Source organism: Nothoprocta perdicaria, unplaced genomic scaffold, assembly GCF_003342845.1.
Source record: "Nothoprocta perdicaria isolate Ctin4 unplaced genomic scaffold, notPer1 scaffold_153, whole genome shotgun sequence".
NCBI classification, from domain to species: Eukaryota; Metazoa; Chordata; class Aves; order Tinamiformes; family Tinamidae; genus Nothoprocta; species Nothoprocta perdicaria.
In genome coordinates this window covers 1,522,696-1,547,979 of record NW_020454683.1, presented here as the reverse complement: position 1 = coordinate 1,547,979, position 25,284 = coordinate 1,522,696, and the positions used below count along the sequence as shown (strand labels likewise).

General features: G+C 37.1%; 1 protein-coding gene across 1 annotated transcript in view; it reads right to left on the bottom strand.

Annotated features, from left to right (window-relative positions):
* Positions 1-24,054, bottom strand: part of CEP126 (centrosomal protein 126) — a 31,405-nt gene extending 7,351 nt beyond the window's left edge. Inside the window, exons 1-6 of the mRNA XM_026034968.1 lie at positions 23,891-24,054; positions 23,278-23,403; positions 14,386-14,531; positions 12,905-13,010; positions 10,475-10,673; positions 756-2,865 (exon numbers count right to left, since the gene is read on the bottom strand). Of these exons, the coding sequence (XP_025890753.1) occupies positions 756-2,865; positions 10,475-10,673; positions 12,905-13,010; positions 14,386-14,531; positions 23,278-23,403; positions 23,891-24,054 (2,851 nt within the window). The remainder of the gene's footprint in view (positions 1-755; positions 2,866-10,474; positions 10,674-12,904; positions 13,011-14,385; positions 14,532-23,277; positions 23,404-23,890) is intronic.
* Positions 24,055-25,284: the final 1,230 nt, after the last annotated feature.

Sequence of the window (25,284 nt, the reverse complement as noted above, 5' to 3'; positions counted from 1 at the left end):
AGCAAAGGAGCTGACAACTGCRCAGTCTAAATCACAAGCACAAGGAAGTCCCCTCCGCCTGAAGGCAGAGATGAGGCGAGGCAGCAGAGGAGAAACAGGGCAAATCAAGAAGTTTGGAATATAGCTTGAAGCTTAAGAAACAAGAGATTAAGGTTTATTCTCCTGAACTTTCTGAGAGATCTCTCCTTTATCTTGGCAATACAGTATGGATCCTAAAATTTATTTCAATTCTTGAAATATCAAACTGGTAGGGACTTCTTTTAACACTGAAGTTAAATTTATAGGTTTTTTGATAAATAACTATATTAATGAGACTAACTCCTAAAAATTTTAGACATTTACAGTGTCAAAATTTAAAACCAYATTAGATGTACATTTCTTCACTCTCAGGTGGCAGTGAATGTCAGACAGCAAGCTACAACTCCCAGTTACCTGGTAAAACTTGCTCATATAAACTTATTCTCTTCCTCTTATATCGTTATTGAACCATCTGTCAAATCCACTCTTGGCTGATATGAGGACAGAGAAAATACCTTGTTCTCATTAATAMTGTATAGAGTTTATAAAAATGGGAATCAATGTTTGATGGGGCTCTGGGACCACTAGAATACGAGTGGTAACGGCAGGTTAAATGCTGTCCATATTGGTGCACTGTGGTGAAGAGAGTGCTGAATGTTTTCACTGAAAACACGTTATTTTGAAAGATTTAGTTCTGGACATCCCAACACCCAAGCCCAGGACATAATGACCCTTACCAGTAGCACACTGTTTCTGAGCACCAGGCTCTCCTTGCCCTGAGGTACTTTTTTTTGCAGCTGTTGGGATACGCTCTCGATATAATCCATTTACTGCTTTAACAGGTCTTCTTTTAGTGTAGGTTACTGCAGAACAGTTTCCACAGGCATTTGCCTGAACACTATTTACAGAACAAATATTTTTAGTCAAAGGTTTGTATTTAGACTTGCTACAGCAAGGTGTAGATAAAATCACAGTGGCCAAGTCGGAAGTGCAAGTATAACTGTTACTATTTTCTGCAGTGTTTGTATTTAAAACCCCATCTTCTAACAAAACATGGCTTTCATTTAAGTGGTTGCAGTTAATATTGGTAGTTTGAAGATTTGAAGAATGCAGTGGTTGACACACAGGCCTGGCTGCAGCGTTGCCAGTTCTCTTTCCTGGCATAGGTGCAGATGGTGGGTGAGGTGCTAAAATTTTCTCTTGAGCTTTCAAAATTTTGTTGGCTTTAGTAGCAGACTGTGGATGGACTACAGTGCCTGTTCTATTCTGGGGCATAAAACTTGGCCGGGCTMTTGCTTGACTAGTTATATTTGCCTTATTTTTGTGTTGACTCCCTTTGTGAATTTTAGAATTGCTAATACTTATTGGGGAGTTAATTTCTTCGCCTTTTGATACCATCCAAGCTTGCTTAGCAAAATGGGATCCAGTAGACATGAAAGTATTCAGAGGTACACATGCTTTGTCTGATTCTCTAGCATTAACACTTGGTCTTGGTATCTGAGAATATTCCYGGTGTTTTTTTGTGCCCAGTGAAGTAGGAGCAGCAATACTTAATGTAGTCTTAGGAGCATTACTTGTAGTTTGAACACACTGCATCTGTGCAGAACATATTTCACTGGTGGTCTCTTCACTACATTTTTCTTTATTTTCTACTGTTACCTGGTGAGTTTGATCAAACTGTAAGTTCTGATTATTTTTTTCATTTTCTGCATTCTTCTTTTTTCCTTTTGCCAGTTCCAAACTGTCTCGGAGAGAAGACACAGGCTGAGTTCCAAAACGCATCCTGAAGTCCATATCTAGGGCTTTGAAAGGACTATGTTCATATTTAGATTCTTTCTTTAAGATACTTTTGAATAACCCCACTTCCTTCCTCTCAGGAATATTATTTTTTGGGCTTTTGTGCTGTGCAGGAATGTCAGAATTGAAATCTGTATCAGACAACAGAGATATAGTTTCAATTATATTTCCCTTCTCTTCTTTATTCTTTGCTTGCTTAACTCTGCACGGAGTAGAAGCATTTTGTATGTCTTGAAAAACAGATGATYCTGGATTAACATTAATACATTTCATATTTCCTTCTTTTGTTTCTGTCATTTTGCCCAATGTATTATTTAAAAAAAAAGTGCTTATGGTTTTTTCCTTTTGTGAACTATTAGCTGAGCAAGAAGTGCTGGGAATGTCATTGGAACATCTCTGATTAGGAAACAAGATTACAGATGTTGCAAGAGGTTGACAGGAGGTTTGTACAGACACGTTTTTTCTCTGAGGGGTCATTTCAGAACTTTGATTTTGTATCAAATTCTGAYCTCTTTCCCCTGAAATAGCCCAGGCTTTGCCAGGTTTGAATACAGGATTATCAGTGGATAATGTGCTTAGCAATCTAGAAGACAGATTGTTTTTTCCTTTTATATTTGTCAGAAAAGTAAATGAATTATTTACAGGTCCTTCTTGCATATCAGAAGTAGAGAGCTCTGTGGGTTGCTGTTCAGACCTGCAAGAAAGAAGTGACTCCTCTTGTGTGCTGTTTATATGTTCAGCAAGAGTTAGAACAGTATGTTTAGCTGAAGGGTCAAGAATAGGTAARTTGTTCTGGTTGTTTTGGGATTCTATATTTCTCAGACAATTATTTAGATGTCTATTTTTAGAAGAAGCATTTTCAGCTGTATAAAGTAAACTGCTATTTCTGGTCTGTGATTTTTCTGGATTACACAGGGTACAGTCACACTGTGTAGCCAAAGATGATTCACTCGATGTTACATAATTTCCATTCTGATCTCCAGCTTCAAGACTGTCGAGGCTTAACAGGCTTTCAGAACTGGCTACTTTTTTGACTTCTTGATGAAAATTCTGCAATACAGACATGAAACAAGATTGTTAAATTTATCATAAATGTTTTTCACTGAGTAGCAGTTCATTAATGAGAGCTTAGGCTAAAGATGTGGCAGGGGAACAGATTTCAACGAATGTGCTCTACTATTCATGAAAATTAATCCTAAATCTTACATTATTTCTRCAATAACACAGAGGAACAAGGTTTGGGGAGTCCTAAAAGCACTGTTGTTTCTGAGTTGCTCTGTGACACAGGAGAGTTCTTGTACTCTAATGTGAAAGGGATTTTACTGAATGAAGGAGAATCTATGAAAACATAAGTATGATATTGCCGCAAACTGGAATTTTTCTATAGCATTATACTGAACATGCATCTTAATAAAAAAATTGCATAAGTGATTAGTATTTACACCTTTTCATGACAAACATGGAAAATACCTCTCAGCTCTCATAATTAGAATACCTTTTTATTGTTCAGGAAGAACAACCACCGTATCACAGAATCATGGAATGTGCACGGGGCACAGGGTGGCATCCAGGAGGGTTTGGAGACCTCCAGAGAAGGAGACTCCACAGCCTCCCTGGGCAGCCTTTTCCAGGGCTCTGTCACCCTCACAGCAAAGAAGTTCCTCCTCAAATGGAGATGGAGCTGCCTGTTTCAACTTACACCCATTGTCCCTTGTCCTGTCACTGGGCACCACTGAGAAGAGCTTGGCCCCTTCCTCCCTACATTCCCCCTTCATGTACTTATACATGTTAATCAGATCCCCTCTCAGCCTTCTCTTCTGCAAGCTAAACAGGCCCAACTCGCTCAGTCTCTCCTCATACGAGAGATGTTCCAGTCCCTTAATCATCTTGGTTGCTCTCTGCTAGACCCTCTCTAGAAGCTCCACATCCCTATTTTCCTGGGGAACCAGAACTGCACCCAATACTCCAGGGACAACCTCACCAGASCTGAGTAGAGGGTCAGGATCCCTCTTGACCTGCTGCCAACACTCCTCCTGATGCAGCCAGGATCTCATTGGCCACGAGGGCACAGCTGCCTCATGGACTATAAAGCTGTATCAGTTCTAAAGGTACCCAAGAAGTCCCAGGTTCTTTGTGCAGCTTGTATGCTCTGATGATTGAGGAGGTAGGGCACCATCTGAAGCAACAATGGGTTTCTCTAAGCGTGTATGTACTATCCAGACATTTTCATTACTAATACTTCACTGCCCAGATACTGAGGTGCCCAACATGGTTGCGAACTGCACACTCTTAAAATGCAAGATTTGAAAATAAAGATAAAACATCCAGGAAATCTTGCCTTTTCTCTCTCTCTCCCTCTCTACTGAATTTACTTCCATACAAAAGAGCAGCTAAGCGATTTTAAGATGAGTGTTAGAGAACATTCTGGTAGAAAACATAAGACAAGATGGACTGGGTAGATAAAGCAAATATGTTCTTCTTGTTTTTTTTCCTTTTGCTTATTTTTTGGGGGGGAGATTAGTTACTTTAAATGGGAAAAGATTCATTAAGCCAGCTAAGTGATTATATATCCTTAGGCAATTACAATAACAGAATTACATTTTTGGAAACTTACTGAACAAGGTGTAAGATTAAGTAATAACAGCATTTTTTCTCAGTAACATTGGTTCCAATAACACTGCTATACTGTAATATTGCACACGTTATTGCTGTACAAATATTTAAAATTACAGAATAAAACACTAAGCACTGAAAGGCTTTTTATGATTAAATTAAATACTACAATGCTCAGATGTGAGTACAGACTTCTCTTACAGTTATGATCTGATATAAAGAAAATAAATACAAGAACAAAGGACCAAGTGTAGGCAAAGATCCCTTTGGGGAACATTTTCAAATGAAGGCTGCACAAACTGGTGTCTTTCTAATAGAAAAGAATAAATAATGCTTTGTTAGTTATTTATTAACCTTTATATTTTGCTAAATTGTATTGTTAACCTCTGCTTGAACCTGGCGAAAGAAAGGGCATATATTTTCTATATCAGGCCAAATTTAAGAACTAACTCTGAAATTACCAGATGGCAAAAAAGGAGTAACAAAGAGTCATGGGCGTTAAGTCTTACTTCTTGTCAGAACTGGACACGGTACTTGCTTGGATTCAGCATGTGTTTCTAAAATGGACGGGTTAAATAGAGGAAACTTTTTTCTTTTTTTTTTGAAAATAAACTATTACATTAATTTAAAAAACTGGTCTATAGCAGGTTAGTTTGAGCAGGTAAATCTGAAGGATGKGAGGAAAGCTGCAACTTTTAAAAACAAAAGCAGTTCTACCTGGTTTTGCTGCAGGCTGACAATAGGACTTGGTTCTTCATTACATGTAACTCCATTCTTTTTGTAAAAATAAAAGCTAAGGGGAACTAAATATTTCAGCTGATGCCACCTCCAGAAAATAAGTCAGGAACTATAATAACGAAGGATTATTGATTTGTATCTATTGTTATTATGATTTAATTCTCTGTTTAACCCTCTAAAGAAGCTGTGAAGGCCTAGGACTATTATAGAAAAGCCTATTCCTGCAAGCTCTGCTTACTGCAGCTACCAACAGCACTGTTCTTTCCAAGCCAGCTCCTACGTGTTGGCTCTTAGGACCCCTGTTCCACAAGGCAGTGGCTCCCACAGACTAGGGAAGGCATTAAGCCCCAGAAGCTGCATTCATAATGATAATTCTTAAAGCATTCAATGTTGCAGCCTTGAACAACAAAACTTGCAAGTCACTTTGATTGTGTCTACCCTGTGAATCAATGAATTTTCTTAAAGCAGGCACCATCTACTCTGCAAATTTAAGAGATGAGGTCAGAAAAAAATAGAATGGGACTGCATAATCAAAAACTTACATACGGCAAAAAGATAGAGGAAAATTAAGCAGATGTATGCAATATTAATTCTAGAGCTCCTTAATTTTTAAATTATAAATAATAATTTAAATGTCATCTGTAAAATGCAATGATAAAATTTAATTAGAAATTTGACAGTTATTTACTAATCTCTTGCCATTTTGGTTATTCTAGAGTGGAGGAAGAGAGATCAGAAAAAAAATCCATTTATATTTCCTTGAAATTATAGACCATAGGAGGAAGACAAGGAAATTATGTTTTAAAAATATTTTGTAAATAGATCTATTTCCTGACAATAATTCAGAGATAAAAATCAAAAGGGTGTAATTCTCAGAGATTTTCTCTTTTTTAAGGAAAAGAAATAACCTTTCTCCCAGAAATGGCTAAGGTCTTAATAGGGAGACTTAAAGCTTGGAAATGATCCTTTTGGGGAAAACTTACAAGAGTACGATTTTTTCTTTTAATAATGTAAATATATCACAAAGGCAGCAGAGTTGTTCAAATGATGCCACTCTATCTTGAGCACTACAGAGCATCCACAAAGGGAGAAAGTGCTTGACTGGTTTTGTTGTTTTGTCATGTATGTGGTATGAAAAACAATCCTTATAGCCCCAAGAAAAGGTTTATTAATGTATCAATCTATCCTGAAACAAGTTCCTTGGTACTCAAAATGCTGTTTCAGCTTCACTCCTACATTATCATCTGTTAAAACTGGGTGCTGAATTGAGGCAAGATGCTCTTCAAATAACTGAACATCCACATTGTCAGATTCTGATATGAAGTTTGTAATGTCATCTTAATGTCATCCATACTCTGGAGGTCTTCAAAACCCGCCTGGATGCCACCCTGTGCCACATGCTCTAGGTGTGCCTGCTTGAGCAGGAAGGTTGGACTAGATGATCTGTAGAGGTCCCTTCCAACCTTAAATATTCTGTGAATCTGTGAATCTTCCATAGCACAGGCTTAGAAATAAACTTAAATAACACTACTATGAAGAATATATAACAAAAATAATTTAGTGTGAAGATATTTTTTAATGTGAATTGTGACCTTTACAGCAAATGTGAAGTTGCTTCAATATAGTTTGGATTGGTGAAATAACCTGGAAGACACTGGTATGTTGCAATACTGGATGAGAGACAATAATAACCTGGAGACCAATATCTTTCGAAGAGGATAAGGAGCAGGAAAATCACTTGGGTTTGTCACATGAGTCAAGCGACCACCACAGGATATTTTAATATTCACAGCTAAAAGTCAAAGCCGGCCGGCACTTTCTGATTTAAGGTGATTTAAACTATTCCTTTGAATGGTACTTTTCAAAATCAAATTTGACTTCAATTAAAATCCCATTTTGAATTAACCCTCCAAAGCCTCCATTTAAGGATCTGCTTTCCCACTAAGTAGCCCTGGACATTCTACAATTCGTTGAGATTTGGGGAAAGATTCTGTATCTGGGGCACTCATTTTTCATGTTAGTCTTGTCTGTATCCTTGAAGGGTTAGAATGTTACAATATACACTGCAGAAATAACTCATTCAAACAATAATACAAATACACTTGAAAATTAATTTTTTTTTATCATTTATGTAAAATGGTTCAATTTCATAGACAATGTTTGACCTTGAAAGTACAGTAACACAAACAGCTAAGAGTCATATAGACTTACTAATTTGTGCAACAAAGCTGTGCCTATACCTATGTGCTTGCAGCAACTGCCACTTTAAGTGTTTGTCATTTAAAAATACACATATTATTTCTCAGCAACTTATTCCAAATATGAAACATATATAAACGCACGGAGTATAATAACCATGTAATAACAACCACAGTAGTATAAGAGGATACAAATTTTTATTGTTTCGGAGAGAATATAAAAAGAACCCTCTGGCCTCATAGTTTGGGCTGCAATTTCAGAGAAGTTATTCTGTGTTCCAGCCCTCCTTTACAAATACTGAAATATTTTATGCCAAGTGGGACAGCATTCATGGAAAGACCAGTTCTGAGTACRTGAATGGCTGCAGAAGATGCCTGAGAAAAGGAAAGTCAAGTTTGAATTCCTGCTTCAAATCTTTCAAAGAAGGGGTTTCAATTCAGATTTCACAGATCCCATTTGAAAGCCCACTTATGGTTTTATAAAAGAAGAGAAAAATATTATAAACTATATGTATTTTCCCTCACAGATTAGGTCTTTCTTCCAAACATTTTGTTCAAAAAGCAAAAAAATTGAGATAAAAATATTAAGGCAATCAACAACCTAATTCAACCATAATTTATTTTGCTGGAAGAGCATAAAACACTGGACTGACCCCATTCTTTTTTTCTCTGCCCCCAAAATTAAAGAGGTGATGAAAAGGAAAAGACTATGTATAATATTATTCCTTGACAAAGTTGAGCCACTTCTAGGAAATTTTCTAAATTATTTAGTGCAATGAAGGTGGCAGAAAAAGCAAATTTCAAGCTAAATAGCTAACATTTGGGAAAATGAGTAATTCAAAATAAATCATTCGGTGAAAAATAKTTCAGTTACCGATAGTGCTATCAGCTCCACCTTAGAGATTTTATTTATGACTACAATAAATTTAGAAAAGGACTGTAGGAAAACATTTACTTCCAACTAAGTTGGCAATATAAGAAAATGAAGTTAACAATATAAGATCTTCAAAATGAAGCATATTTACGGAGGGATAACAAATGATGATTTGATGCATAATTATATTTGGTTTGATGGCCTAAACATAACTGTTCAGTTATGTTTATTTTAACTACAATAAATTTGGAAAATGGTATAAGTGTCACTAAAAGTCTTGACTTACTGCTGAAGCTTCACAAATCTTTAGGGCTGGAAAGCAAGGAACACAGCTAATCTAGCAGTAAGAGTCTACATAGAATATTATTGCCCTGTAGGAAAGAAAAGAATTCTAGGAATCTTTATAATCCTGTTGGGCCTGTAAAAACAGAATCAAAGAGAGGTCAGTTAAAGGATCTCACTGGGTTGTTAGACTGCGAAGCATGTGCACAGAGAAATATTTTGACATTAGTTTTGGAAAGACAAGTGCTGCTGAGATTCCTTTGGACAACAGAGAGTTACAGAGCTATTGAAGCCCATTTATGTTAGTAATGTTAGTAAGTTTATTCTGCTGCTTCACGTCACTGAAAGTCACAAAGCATACACACACCAGCACAATCCAAGTATTAAACTTTGAAATTCAAACCTCAGAATGATGACAACAGCTTTCCTGACAATAGTTTTTCTAATTGGAGTCCAAAGCATGTAATTTGAAGAAATCAACCCCAAATGTTTCAAGTGTAAATATTTATAAATTAAAATAATTTATCGGAGGGAAGAWGCGGAGCAACCCCTAGTGGTTGCAGAAAAATAAATCTAAGGAAAAAAAAGGGCAAACAAATATTTACAGAAAACAAAACACTTTCAAAACTTCACCATGCCAAACACTATAGTAACTAAATGTACAATTTGGTATTAAAAAAAAAGTTCTTTTTATACATATATATATCTTTTTTTTTTTCTTTGCTTGAAAGCAGCTACTTTATTCAGTTTTACAAGCATCAGCTTGTCTTGTCTGAGTGGACAGAAGGAAAAGGGAACTCTTCCTTCTTTTAGGCTTGGAAATAAGAATGAACATAAACTGACAACCTTGCCAGAGCAAACTGCACTCTCAGTCTCCTGAATCTTACTGAAATTTGCTCAAACAGAATGAGATTTTCTCTATTACTGAGAATTCTGAAATCCTCACAAATAACTAGTTGAACAAAGTAGGTAAAAAGACAGAGATAAATATATCTGATGCTATCAATATCAAAGAACTCAAAATATGATTTGTTACTGAATATATTCCTCCAAAATTTATCTGTGCAGATATATGGAGAGTCAAAGTTTTTGCTCTTTTGTTACTAGCAMTCCCATAGCTCTACATCTCACTGATGTAAATGGATGATGTTTCATTGTGCCAAGGTCATTTCAGACACCAACAGCTCAGCGGGACAATATTCTAGAAATATGAGAGTAAGTCTAAAATTATGGGGTTTTTTTGCATAATTTTTTTTTTTGCATAATATGATGTTTATGATATTTCCAATATCAAAAACAACACTGATTAACTTAAAGTCTCACCATCAAAAGTAAAAAAAATCACCTAGGAGCTCTGTTCTGGATTTTCACCGAGTTTCTGATATAAATTTTGAAACTGATTTGGAAGTCTGCTTACACTCAAAGTAAAGTAAGTTTACTTAGACCCAAAGGTTGCTTACACCCAGAGTAAAGTTAGTGGAATACTTATATCTATTCCAAAGATGTACAAAGATGTTCAAACTACACTATATTTTGTGCTGCCTTGTAGCAACCAGTGAAACAGAAACTTAAGTGTCAACTACATGTAGCCAATATAAGGTTGGAGCTAACACAAGACTCCTGTGATAGACCTAATGGCCAGCTACTTTTTAGCCAGGACACGTGAAGTTTAGGTTTACAGAAAGCCAACATGACAAGTATCTTTGTGGAATTTTGCAATTCTATATGCTGAAAATGTCCCTATAATTTTAAAGAATTCTGATTTCTGTTTGAAATATTTTAATAAACTTACTCAAAATGATTTCTTGGTAAGRCACAGGCAATGTGCCCAATGTGCCCCAATGTGTGAGATACTAAATGGCAAAATGTGTCTAACAGACATTTCATTTGATTGTGCTCAAGAAACTTACTATTACATTTAAGAATTGTCAGGAATTGTATACTAGTATCATACCTCCAAGTTGCTGAGATGCTGTTTTTCAAGGAGTTGTTGCATTTCTTTCAGATTTTCCTGGATGAGAAGCTGGTTACAATCCATGTTTGTTCTACTGCTCTCCTGACTTATTTCATCACAGTCAACCATTGCTGAAATCTGCTTCTGATGGAAATAACCATTTCCAGATGCTGATGAGGATGAAGTGTCATCTGTGGTTCTTGATGCAAGGGAGTAAGTTATTACTTGACTTACTTCTATGCATCAGCCATACATTTTCAAATATGTTCTTTTCAAAAACTATACAGCATCAATAAATGCCTGGCAACTGAACAATGACTGAACAGTATGTAACTACAGGTGAGGCTATTAGTACTGTCTAAAGTTAAAACTCTATAACACTTCCCATTTTAAACCTTCTTTTCCATTATTTATAGGTTGTCAGGACTTTTCTGGTTGTGTTGTTGGGTGACTGCCTTGAGCTGAATTATTCTGGAAAATGTCAGCCAACAGTTGGGTCACTTTCATGGAGGACTTCTTTAAACAAGGAAAATGGCCTTTATCTTTCCGTAACGTTGGCTTATATAGAGCATGACTGTACTCTGTTGCTCTCAGATATTCCCTTCAGATGGCAAGACGCTTTGTTTTACCTGAAGACCCCAATCCTATTGATGACCTCTGGTGTCAGCAATGTGGAACAATAAAGAATCTATATTTGCTATCAGAAAAAGAAGTCCTAGGAGCATCTGTTGCAGCTGTGTACTGCTGTCAGAGTAAGCCAAAATCAAAACTGAAAATCAAACCACTGACTTCTACAGGCTGAGAGTCAGCATGAACCAYGAGGCTGGTGGACACCCAAAAATTAAAGCCAGGAAGCACGTCCAGTCAAATGACAACAAAATGCACAATCAGAGGCTGAGAAAACAGGGAATCTGTAACAAGATATGGTCAAGAATAAACAGTAGACAGAGGTGGAACAAAACTGGATTAGATCATTAGGAATAGGAACCAAGGTTTGGAAAGCAAGAGGCAAGAAATAGGTATACAGGATGACAAAAGGAAGGAGCAAATTGCTTGGATCGGGGAAGCAGGGAAAAAAGAAAAGACAATACATCACATTGTCTAATCAAGCCTTAGTTTCTTGGAAGCATAACTATTACAGGTTGCTGGCTCTAAAGCTTGACAGCTTAGACAGAATACTTTAAGAGCTGACACTGATTCTGCCTTTTGGCTTTGAGCTGGTTCAATGTCCTTAAATGCACATAGTCAAATATATCCTAACCAGGACTTACAGAAATCCCTCATTAGATCCATGATTTTGATTCTGATAGCTGTTGAAACTGATTACGATCCCTACTGATTACAAAGTCAAGATCATGCAGGATAAAGTATTCATTGTAAGAGATTATCTGTATAAACTTCTAGTGAAGTTATGTGTAAACTTGGTGTACATTTACCAGAGAGAGGAGAGGCAGACTTTATTTTGCCAAACTGGTGAAATCCAAGATTTGAAATGGTATCTGGCTTCAGCAAGCCTGGAACTAACCACACTTTACTGTCTATTCAATAAGCAGAGGCTTTCTAATGCGGTCCYGGGATTGCAGAAACATTATGTTTGGAAAAGAYCTTCAAGATCATTAAGTCCAACTGGAAAACTCTCACCATCCTTCCTGCTAAACCTTGTCCCTACTTGCCTCATCTACACATTTCTTCAGTGTGCCAGAGACGGTGACTCCACCACTTCCCCGGGCAGTCTGTTCCAATGTCTGACTACTCTTTCCATATAGAAATTCTTCCTAATGTCTAACCTGAATCTACCCTGGTGCAACTTCAGGACATTTCCTCTTGTCATATTGGTTTTGAATAAGTTGAAAGTATCTCAGAAAAAATARTTTGGGTAGAATGGAAAGAATGGAATCAAAATTTTATGTGGTATAAAATGAAATTATAGGTGAAATTGGGATTAGGAAATAAATGGGTTTTCAGATTCTTATAGGGAATGAGAAATTGAACAGATGGAAAGAAAACAGAATCATGGGACGAGTATACAAGTTCCRATATCCTTGAATGTCAAAAGGAAAAAAAAATGTATGAGAAGCAGTAGATTATCTAGATAAAATACTTCGTATTTCATGGAACTACAGACAGTTTGATAACTATGCCAACTTGAGTCAAGCCTTAACTGAACGGGACAGAGTTTGTTCCTGTCTATTCCCAGGCCTCCACTGAAGTCCTGAAAGGAATGGTGTGCGGCAGCTCCTTTGCTGCTTTGCCTAATGGACCCAAACAGTTTGAGGATGTCTCATAATATTTTAATTGGAGCAGTTCACAGAAGCACTTTCTTTGCCACCACAGAGATTGCTTACTGCCTCTAAGACAGCTTATACTTGCTGTTTATTGCCTACACTAAGCAATTTACTTTTGATCACCAGAGTAAACAGAAAGGCTTACCTGARGTTGGCTTTGTTTCTGTTAGACAAGCAAAATTCTTGTGTTAAAATGGACCCTTTAATCTGGTCAAGAGCTTCTTCTAATTGAAGAACCACTTTTGTTTGAACTAGAGAGAAAAGATGAAAAAGGATTTTTTAATTTTGTTCTTAATTTTTAATTTTCATAAATGTTCTGATTAAAATTCTTGCATTTAGAATCATAAATCTAGATTAAATCRAATAAATAGCTTCAGAAATGCTGAATGATCTCTGTTCGCTCTAAAATGCCATTATATTTAAGTGCTTACAGTAACACAAGGATTCCAAAATGTAGATATTTGTTTTCCGACCACTTTATTGAAAAAGCAGACACTTAGAAACACAACACCAACTGTGTTTTTACATCATGAATATTATGCTCATATAATAAGCCAAAATTATGGCTTGCAGGTATTTTACAGAGGCCAAAATGTGACTTAATAATTCAATCAGTGGAGAAAAAAGGAGTCTTTCTGCCTGTCTAGAGAAAAGCAGCAGTTCTTTCTCTAATAAGGAAAGGTAGGGTAGAAAGTAGCAGAATTTCTGTAAAGTAAAAACGTAAAAAAAAGTGATATATTACTAAATAGTCTGGGATGTTATTAGAACTATGAAGAAGACCTGAAGTAGGACCATTCCGTTTTGTTTTTTTAATCTGACATTTGATCTTCAAGTCAGAGACATTACCTCACARCTGGCGCAACTGCAGCTGGGAGAGTAAATCTGTTAAAGAGTACCTAAGTAATGTACCATATCTTAAGAGCTTCAGCACTGGAAAGTTGACTGGAAATCAGACTTGGCTGAAGCTGTTAAAAACTCCTGCTAGTCTGCACTGACTCCAGCTAAGAAGGCAGGAACTGAGCTGAAGTGATCGTTACRTCCCAGCAGGATAGAGTAGCTTATGAAGCTGACTAATTCAGCAAAAATTATGTAATACATTAATATAGTCTAAGACTGCTTTTACTTGATGATAAACAAAATTCTTGAATGTTTCATATTCAGGGGTTCAAATGGGGGATTATTAAAATATCCTAGTAACTGTTCAATGGCCTTATAACACCTTATGCACAGCTGTGAAAGCACAGCATTAAAAGCAATAAGCACACTGCAATGAAGAAACAGGAGAGGAGAGGAGTAAAAAAGAAAAGGAAGTTGCAAGAGCCCTGGGAGCTGCTTATATACTGTGATTGGAATATAAGGAAACATCACATAATATAMATACTTCTGCTCTAAGCAGTTCAGTTTTTTAATTCCCTCTTTTATTTTTTATTCCCTCTTTAGTTTTGTTATTCCCCCAACCCAAGATCATTGTAAATATCAGATCTGAAATTCTTGTCAATTATGTTTGGCTAATGAATTCAATTGATTTGAGTGAAGTTAATTGCTCCATTTTGTCTCCTTTATATTTTGTTGACAAACACACAAATGCATGCATCACAAATAATCGTGAAATTTGAATTTACAAACCTATTTTCTTGTGCTGAGAAAAAGGGACATTAGCACGCTGGTATTTTTCAGTTGCTTCTTGAAGTTTAACTTTCCTTTGCTGCAGAACTTGCTCTCTAAGTCTCTGCTCTTTTTCATTTTCTTGCTTCCATCTTTCTTCAAGGGCTCTGTATTTAAAAAGCAAATGTAGATGTCACCCGTGTTTTCTAATTACACTAACAGGAATATATTTAATTTATTTGCATATGATCTTGTTATTTGAGTATAAAAGCTTGCTCCTCTACAAATAACATGTTGTAAACTTCCACATAGCTGGATTTTTAGGATTTGTCTGAAACTAAACAAGACAGCATGACTCGCCATAATCATTTTATTTCCTTAGCTTTAACTGGAGATTTGAGTCCTTAATTAAGAAGTAGCTTCAACTACCACATTCTTTACATTACCATGAATATTTGTCACAGTGGACAAATGAACAGGAAGATGAAGAGCAAAGGCTGTATGTGCTTTTCAGGAGCTGGAGAGGAAGAAGTAACAGCTTAAAGTTGTTACTGAGAAATAATGCAAAGAAATGAGACTTCTGCTGTAAAAGTTACTATCAGCTTCCAATTGTTGAGAAATTTGCTGAGAGATACTGGATTAGTAGCACAAAATGRAATAAATGAAATAAACAGTAACTTGAAGCTACCTTTCATGGTGGAATCAGATCACATTCAAAATCTAATACCAATGGCAGCGTATTTTGAAAATATGTCCTTCTGCTGGCTGGAAAGCAAGTTGGGCTCTGTCTAAAACAACCACCGTCACCAAAGCTTTGCTTCTGTAGACAAATCCTTGTGGAAGTAACGTGGAATTTCTATTCCAGCTGACAAAAGAATTAAATTTTTGCTGACAAAATTTAACTACATTCTTGAGTGAAATATACCCTTCATCAGTAAAACAGTACAGTGCCTATGTCAGGGAAATAACACTTAAATACGTAACTGCAAGCTGAAGTTTTAAAGAGTCTGCAGTGCAAGGATCACAGCAACTGGAATCTTTCTGGGTTTGAAGCTCTCTGTGAGTGAGAAATGTTATTGGACTGGGTGCTGGAACATGAAGCAGGATCCCACTCCAAGCCAAGATCAGCGGCGAGGTAGTAGAAATTTTTAGCTGGAGGCCCCCTTTCTTTTTCCCTCATCACAGTAAAACTTTTCCATATTTTTAACAACTTTTAGTTGCTTTGCGAAAGCTTGTTGCTTAATGGAGCATAGCTGCTACTCAGGAGTGCTAGGCCACAAATCTGGCTATTTTATTTACTCTTTTCAGGGAAAAAGTTCACACTGAACTATTCAGCTGTACCTCCCTAGCCCTCTTGCAAAGTGCTGATAACCTGTAGAAACAAACAAAAYTAATTTGAAATAGGTACCTTTTATTCTTGAAAGTCGAAAAGCTGTAGCTACACAATAATAAAAAATAGTGAATGAACTAACTGTAATTCCCAAATACACTTCTATGTATAGATCACCTTTAATCCTCTTGGAAGYCAAAGTATAACAGATATAGAATTAAATTTCCACTATTTCAAAAATTCATATATGCATGGTTATCAGAACTTACAGCAAAATTAATTTCCAATTTTACGGACAAATTATTGTGTTTTATCAATAGGCAATATTTATTAAAAAGACAAAACAGTGAAAATGCACTATAAGAAAATTTTATGCAGCTACTCAAATCTCACATTACAAAGCCTGCACATCTGCAGTTCTGGTATGGACATGACTGTAGCAGTTTAGAAAATCACCATAAAACTTCTCTCCATACTGTAAGACAGACTGTAAGRCTGGAGCTGTGCTCTATAACACATCCTTCTCTCCCCTGGACAGCCACTAGGACATATCCCTCCATGCAGGGAACTTTTCATACCTCCCATGAAGTTAATCTCAAGACAGACGAGAAGAATATGAAAAATAAAAGCAGGAAGAGGCACAAAATTGCAAAACTATACACCACTTTTCTTAATGCATACAGCACTCTGGACCAGCATTCTCCAAGGTCAGAAGCTGAGAGGTCAGTGAACAACACAAGAAATTACTACTTCTACCTGGAACAATAATTTCCCCTTTCACAAGGTTCAAGTCTCCCATGCAACAATATCCTTTAACGTATTCAGGCTGTACCTTACATTTTATTTTAACAATCTATTTATTGCAAATGTTACTTAATAAGCTCCAGGTTAGTTACCTGGAGGCTAAGACAGAAGATAACAAAGATTCAAGCAAAGAGCAAAGCTACAAAAAGTCCAACTTAAAGCACAAAGCACTTCCGATTTCTATTCGAGTTTCTGTTTCATCACCTTTTCTCCAGTCCCTCTTAAGCAGCAGCAGCAAAGAGGGAGGAAAAAGAGGAGAAATAGCAACATCAGCTATCTCGAGGTGCCTGAATTTTAAGTCTTGTCCTTACACAGTATAAGCAAAAAGACAGGTGGTGTAATTCACTGTTGGAGGGGTCTCAACTAGGACCTTGCTCAGAATTGCCAAAAAGCTAATATTTCAGCAATGCTGCAAGAGCTTGTTTTTGACTTTTATCATGCAAATGTGCTAAAAATCATGTTTTGCTGTACCATGTAAATACTGCTGAGTCATATAGARCAATATACAACACACAATTGTTTAAAAACATTTATGACATAAAAATGGTATACTGAAATTACAATATACCAACAATATAATACAGGAAAAAGTAAAAGGAAAAAATGGACACACTGTGTGTTATGTTTCTTCACTATTTTCATTATGTATCATAGCAATATAGTCTAATTCACAAAACATTATCCAAATAATGCACATTTCATTTGCAAATTTCTGTTTGTTAGTAAATAAAACTGTTTTTTCTTGAGGGACAAGGTGAAGACRGAGAAGCAGTTATCCAACTACAGAAAGAATTTGTAGGGAAATACATCCACATGAAATATCTTCTTACAATTCAGTCAAAATCTCACAAGAACATTAACTATTACTAGTTAGTTACTTAAGTTTCACAAATGGAGCTAAAGTTAATTAACAACTTTTAGTATAACAGTATTTTGCTCAAGGTAAAATCTGCTATAAAAATCTATGATATTTAACAATTTCATCCTGATTGAAAGTATAGGAAAATAACAACAGAGAAAACAGATTTGCTCATCCTGGAAAGTATTTTAAAAGCATTCTTTTCCATTCCTCGGATCTTTTAAGCAGCAGCTCAAGAAGGACTTTACTTGAACTACAGTTGTTAAATTCAGGCATGTGGGAAAATCTACAACTTTTACCTGGAGCAATTCCAAAGAATAACACCAAAAAGGAAAGATTAAATTCTGACAGAGTCTTTTTACTATTTATTTTTCAAAACAGTTTTGGAGTGTGGAGTAGAGTATACCCTTTTCCACATTCCAAATAACTGGAATATAAAAAGACTCTTGTTCCGTATAGCTGGAAATGGGTAAGCCCAAATGCTGATGCAAGAGGTCTTTCTCACCACAGCTCATCATGATCTCTGTTTGGTTTGGATTAAGACAAGACGGGGGATAAAGCACCTTATTTTAAATGTAGGGAAAGGCATTAAAGACGTTCAATGAAGCCTGCATCATTAGCTTCTTGACCTCACAGAATGTAAATTGCAACACTCAGGTGCACTATGTAAAATAAATAATTCTACAAATGCACAATGGCACTTTATAGAAAAACAGTTAAATCAAATGTTAGTTTATCCACTCTCCTTGAAACCTCGGCTAGTGTTCACAGCTATAATATTGGCAAAAATATAGACTTAAAGATGGGGAGTTAGCAGAAGTATTTCCTGACTGGTGTTTTTTTAACCTAGTTTTTCTGTCTACTATAAACAATCCAGCAGAGCTGCAATTTTGCAATTGCTGCCAAAATGTTTATAGAAAATTTGGAATATGAAACTTAAAAGATTCAGCAGTTTCACATGTGCATTCATTATGTGGAAGGCATTCCTATGTTAAAAACAGTAGATTAACCAGATGGTAGAACTATTTCCTGGTTAATTTTATTAAATTATCTCCAAGGTGAAGTGGTGGGTGCTAAATTCTCAAGTGGACTAACCGCTTATTACTACTTGGATACAAATAATAAAAAAAGAAGATATACAGTGCATATAGAATGCCAAGAAACAAACCTTCTGATACTGATATCAGTAAAAGATATCTTTATCATAAAGATAAAACTATCTATCATCATAACATCTGCAAACTCATACACAGTATTTTTAAATTTGATACAAAAAGATGTTTTTATACTTACTGAATACAACAAGATCAAAAAAAGGGCATAAGGTGGAGTTACACTCTTAATTTTTCTTATGGGTAAAGAGTAACTAGATCTTGCATCCTTAAAAAGGTCTGCTTAGCTTGCCCATAAGTCAACTTACTTTAAGTGAGGTATTTGCCAAGGCCATAGGAAGATATATTAACTACATGGATGGTTTTCTCCTATTACTTTACGCTAAATACAAAAGGTCTACCTTGCAAAATACGTTCAGGGCTCACAGTGACTATCTACCAAAAGGCTGTAAAGGTTCACAGAAGGACTGCCCATGTTTTCCACTMAATTCTTTATGCTGAGAGTTTTTTATTGGGAAAAAAAGGAATCACACATATTTAATGTGAATGTGCGCACATATGTGCACATGTATGCAAAAATATATATACGTATAGCCAAATATTTATTGCTTAATATTTCAATTCTTCTCAGTCATTATAAATCTGGGTTTGTCACATAAAAAGGGAAAAAAACACATTTAGAATGCTTTTAAACAGAAAAAAAAAATCAATACTAGAAATAACTCAGCTGAAGTTACACACACGCTTAGTTGCTACCTCTGCTCCTCTTGGTAGTTTCCTTTGCGTGTTACAGGAAGGTGTCAGCATCTGGATTCCTGGCTGGGAGGAGTATGATGTCCATGGTGATGGTTTCTTCCTCACCCAGGGACCCACCAGGAGTCACACTAACACATTTGCCAACACTATTTTACACCTTCATTCTTTCTTCATTGGTCTGCAGCTCCACACGACGCTGTAATTTACAGTGACACATGGTACCTTTCAGGTGTATTAGACACTATTCTTTGTTCTCTTTGGTGTCCCTAAACCAAATCCTGTCCAGTTCCAGGTCTGCATTTCTTTAACTGCCYGCTGGAAGGCTGTTTATTGCTGTGTGGTCCCCAGGGCCCATCTGTGCCCCATCTCCTATCTCCCCTGCCCTACTCCTCTCTGCAGCGCCCTGCACATCCACTCTGAGCGCTCCACTCTCCTCCCAGGCCGGGTCTCTCCAAGGACGAGGGGTAAACGCCACATTCAGTGCCTAATGCCACGCAGCAGTAACTGGCCGTTACTTTACCCCTGTCTGCACAAAACTAYGGTTGTACCACACATATATAAACACAGCAAAACGAATTCGCCGCAGACACCTGGTCAATCAGAGAATCTCTGTCAGGCCCAAGGCAAGTAAAGCAGAGCTGCGGGCAGGCTGGGCAAGGCTCAGACTGGGCGAGCAGGAGCAGGCTGAGCCCTGCGGCCCTGCAGGCCCCGCGCAGCCCCACGCCACTCCCGGTGCCTCATGAGGCTCATTCCAGCACAGAAAACAGCACTACGCTCTTATCCATTTACCCCTTCTGATGCTAAGCCGCCGCCTTCCACTTCCGACTCTAGACAGCTTTTCATGCTGTATTGACAACACTGATAAATTATTTATAGTGCTTTTATTAAATAATCAATGATAAACAGCCAGCAGGTGGAGCACAAAGCTTGTGCATATGTTGAAAATAAAGGGTTTTTTTTTTTCAAAAGTGCCAGTAATGTAAATAGATTAAAACCTAATATAGTTAACTGGGAAAATGTTTCCTTTAGTTTAAGTATTTGGAATTCAAGGCAATTCAGTATATTGACCCAAGCCAGCTAGCTGTTAAGGTTTACTTAAAAACTCATATAGACAATTGCAGTAATTCCATTTATGGAACCAAGTATCTACCTGAAACCTGTAACATCACAGTACAGCAGGAATCATGTTTGGTGTTGAGCAATGACACTGGAAGGGCTACAGCTCCCAACAAATCCACAGATGGTGTTTCAACGGTACTGCGATACAAGCTGCCGTGATACAGCAGCTCGTTCAGTCATATCAAGTATGTGCCTAGTCAGTACCTCTTATTTCTGGAATACTGTTATTTAAACAAAATATTTTTCTCTGAGATGCCACTTTAGAACATACTAATTTTTAAGCTAACCATGCAAATGATTAGGGAGGCAATGAAGGAAGTGACTTAACTGATATTCAGGCAATTTGTTTAAAGACATAATCAGCAAATCTTGTTCACCACAGTTAAGTACTGTTGTCAAAAGCAAGGAGTTGGGTCAGTATGGGAAATGAAAAGAGGTTGGTTCATGATATCAGACAGCATATGAAAATGGTTTCTTTAAGCATTCATTTGGGAAAGATCTTTAACGTAAGTYAGTACAGCTTTGCTTTCCAAAGCTATACCTGTTCTTTGGTGTGCAAATGTTTTTGTCTTGTACTTAAAAGCTAATAAGCTGACTGCATTTCATCAGAGGATGAGTAATTTTAATTCTGAAATTGCTCTATTTTAGAGGTATTGAGAACAGATTGATGTATTATTGCCTGGGAAAACCTCATTACAAGGGTGTTCAGAAAAGGCTGAAAACAAGATTTCAGCTTTGCAAGCTCACTATATATGGAATTCTCATTAGCTTAAAACGTGCTGGCCAGTAAGGGATTGGTATCAAGCTTGACTTGGATCAAGCTTGGCATGTAACTTCTGTTTAAAGGTGAATACTTTTTCAAAAAGTGACAGGAAAAAAAGTCAAAACCACAACATATACAAGCTTTCCTCCACAATGCAGGATGAACCTAAATAAYAGACTGAGAGCATCTTGGAAGCCATGTTCCAGCTTCCCTAGACCTATTTACTATTAGAAAGCTCATTACTATTATTTTTCATCGAGGATTTTTCTAAATTTAATGTTACATGTGTAAATCAGAATCATACTTTGCAGTGACTGTCTGCTCCACAATATGGGGGAAAAAATATTCAAACTTGAAGTTAAAATACAACAGTGCCAAACATAGCTTCTGATATATGCCCATAAGCCCTGTCAGGGGCAATTAAAGATACAGCCAGATGCATATGTAACCTGTGAAAGTATGGAAACCCTTAGGAAATTATCATCACTGCTGACAACTTTACATGTTTATTCTTGAAAAAAAGAAGAATCTTGGCTCCTGCACAGTTGTGAGGCATGACTTGATGGCTGATCCAGTAGCAGATCAATCACTTCATATCTACATAACTGTCAAGAAGAAATATTCGGTTTCAATCAACTTTTTATTTCCAAATTACTTCCTTCTATATGTGCAGTGAACCTTAATTTTGATTTTTATTTCACAGCTTATTAGCACTATATGCACTTACTATATTCCTAATTTTAGACAACTCACTTTCAGTTATTAAGGAAGGTCTTGTCAACACTCACTTCATGTAAACTGTTTATTATGTCTGTAGTAATATGCCTGTAGTTACATTACAATGCCATTCTTAATTATCACAAATGGATAATATTTCATTTTATCATTACCATACCTAAAATTTTAACTGGCTTACCTGCATAACTTTGATTTATACTATGTTTCCTATGGCCACAATGAAATTCCTATGGAAATGTATTTATATATCCAAAATGTATTTATATATTTGTAAACATTAGCTTGATTATACTAGCCCAGCAAAAATATGCAGCCTGYCTAGTGTTTGCTTTTACATCAGAGTGTACTATTTCACGACCAGTAATATGACAAACAGCATCCATCTCAGATCACGGTGTTACAATGGCACCATTCCAGAAAACTAAGAAAGACATTTTATCTCAAAGCTGAGACTCAGTTTATTATTATCTGCAAAAGTTGCAGCTCACATGCTCTCCTTAATCATTCTCAGGTGATTATACTTCCTCTTCCACTTTTCTTCATATTTTAAAACATTTGCTGACAGCACCTTTTATCAAGCTCTTGACAAGCTAAAAAGGCGGTATAAACAATGTCTATTGCTTCTGAGTTACCAATATATTTCAATTGTAAACAATGTATAACAGAAATCGCATGACGGGGGAGCGTGTGTATATATATGTGTGTGTGTGTGTATTGCTTTATATTTTTTATATATATATATAAAATATAAATATATATTTTAATATTTAATATATATTATATATTTATAAAATATAAATATATATATATAAATATATATATATATTTTATATATATATATATATAAAATAGTGACTTTATTCTAAGTACGTTTTGGTACTAGAAAGCCCTAGTTTTGAGTTCTTTGGGAAACAGGCATACATGGGCTTGCAAAGGCAAGTCACACTATCAGAAGCTCATACATTTCAGTAGACAACAGTAACTGGACTGCCTGCCCACTTACTGCTGTGGCATATGTGAATTGTTACACATCCATTAAAAACAATAAAAAAAAAAAAAAAAGAACAAAATACTAGAAATGCAGGTCAGAGCCATGAAATGAATGCACTACTTACCTTAACGCTGAACAGCAAAAGCTTTCACTTTTTTTTTAAATCTTTTTTACTTTTTACCTTTTTAACCTTTATSCTAAACAGTAAATATCAAGGAGTTTGCAAGACGTAATGAACAACTCTGAATACTGTGCTTTTTATATATTCCATCATAAAACGGTAGATCACTGCAACTTTAATACACAGATTCTTATGACACAAAGCAGTGGTGCTATTTAATGAACTACTTGAGCACAGAAAAGGTAGAAACATATTGAACTGTCTCAAAGTTTTGACTCTTTTCTGTGCAGTGTCCCACCAAAGGAACCTTAATTACTTACCTCCTTCTTCTGTTTGTCTCTGTAAAATATTTTTGTGCTCTTCTCCGATGTATTTTTTGATCTTCTTTCAGTGCCTGACGTTCCTCTTCTAGATCCCATTCAAACTGAAAGGTTAAAGCTCTGTCCCTAGTATTGTGTTAAGGACAATGAAAACTATCAAATATCTCAGAAGAAGGTATAATATGATGGAGGATTTGTTACACACCTCTTTGGGGAAGGGCAGACTTTTTCATGCAGTATCAGGTACTGCTACTATGCTTTTCGCCTAATTACACAACAGTTGGTCCCATAAATAGACATTATAGTAAAACTTAACTTTCTGATCATCCGGAAAAAAAAATGCATCTTATTATTTACAGTGGCTTTAACAAAGACCTGAGGTTTTGCATTCATCATTTATGATGTTAGCAGATGAAATCTCACCTTTATCATGTTTATTGGAAGACACATCTTCCTGCTGTCACCCACACCTGTGACACACAGGCACATTCACCACGGGGACAGTACGTCCAAGCACGGATCCCTGCCCAGGTCTAAAGCGTTAGCCGAAACGCACCAGTCTCCCCAGACAAAGCAGCGCTCCGCACCCGCGCACAGGCCCTCGTAAGGATACGCGGGGGCGCCGCGGGGCGCCGCCGAGTCCCGGCGAGGGCCGTTTCGGGCCTGGCCGCCGGGCTCCGTTCGGGGCCGGTCGGGGCCGCCCCGCGCCGCCCGCCCCGCCGCCATGTCGGGAGCCGGCGACGCCGCTGCCCTCGCAACGGGGGCAGCACCGCCCATGGCGGGGACGGCCGCGCTGAGGCGGGGCTGGAGGCGCCGCGGGGCCGTTTGACCCGAACCGACGGGTTATGACGCCTGGAAACGGCGTCGCGAGTCTCGCTGTGTGCTCTGCAAAAATGGCAGGATTATTATTATATATCTTTATTTTAAAAATAAATAACTATCGTAATTAACACGTCCTTGAGCAGTTTTGCAGACAACGGAGAGTCCTTCCTGGCCCCGTTGCCATCTGTGGGTTTTCAGGGCTCTGTGGGCGCAATTTAAATCCTTTAAGGCTGCTACTTGCAATTAACATCATTAAAAGAATACCAATAAAAGAATACCATATGTGTATGAAAAGTTCTTAAAATTTACACAAAGTAAAAAAAAAATTTTTTTTTCCTGAGTGAAAAACTTTTTTTTTTTTTTTTTTTTTTTTTTGTGTCAGGCAGAGCAGGGTGTGTTGTCCTGGGATATTGCCATGCCTGTGCTGAGCTGTCAGCACCCGGCTAAGTACCCCGGTGATTTCCTGGCGAGATGTTTCTTGGCTGTTGTGTTTGAGTTTAAGCTAATTCTTATCTCAGTGAGCAGCTGTTSAGCATCTTTGGGTGGATAAAAATGCTATGCAACATTTGCAAAGTGCTTTTATCACAGCCCCCAAGAAGCATTTGTAACGTGCTGCCTGTGAGGGAGGCGTTGCTACCACCTTCTTCCAGACAAGACCACTGAGGCTCATGTTATGAAACATGCTTAATATTTATAACCTCCCACTTTCATAGCTGAGAAGAAAACCCTGCAATGGAGGTTTATTGTCTCTAGTCCAGAATACCAGTCCCAAACTCTTTTCTCCATCCAACCTCCATTCAGTTTATAGTTTCACAGGTAGAAAAGTAGTTGCTGCCTTTGTTCCTCTAGGTGGTACTTTTAATGTTCTTCTCAGCCTACATAATTTTAAATTCCACTGCCTCATTTAGGACACAGTAAAGGCTTTACGGGTACCATAACCTGATCCACCCAAGCAGGATTGTAGTAGAGTATCTTCTGAGATAGATTTGGACTTGATTACAAATCTCAAGGGCTGAAGCATAGCTAGGGTGCTGCAGAAACACATTTTCCTTCCTTTTTGTTCCAGAGGAGATGAATCTGCTGTAGCTCTTTACCTCAGATCCTTGTTTCACAGATTCACAGAATATTTAAGGTTGGAAGGGACCTCTACAGATCATCTAGTCCAACCTTCCTGCTCAAGCAGGC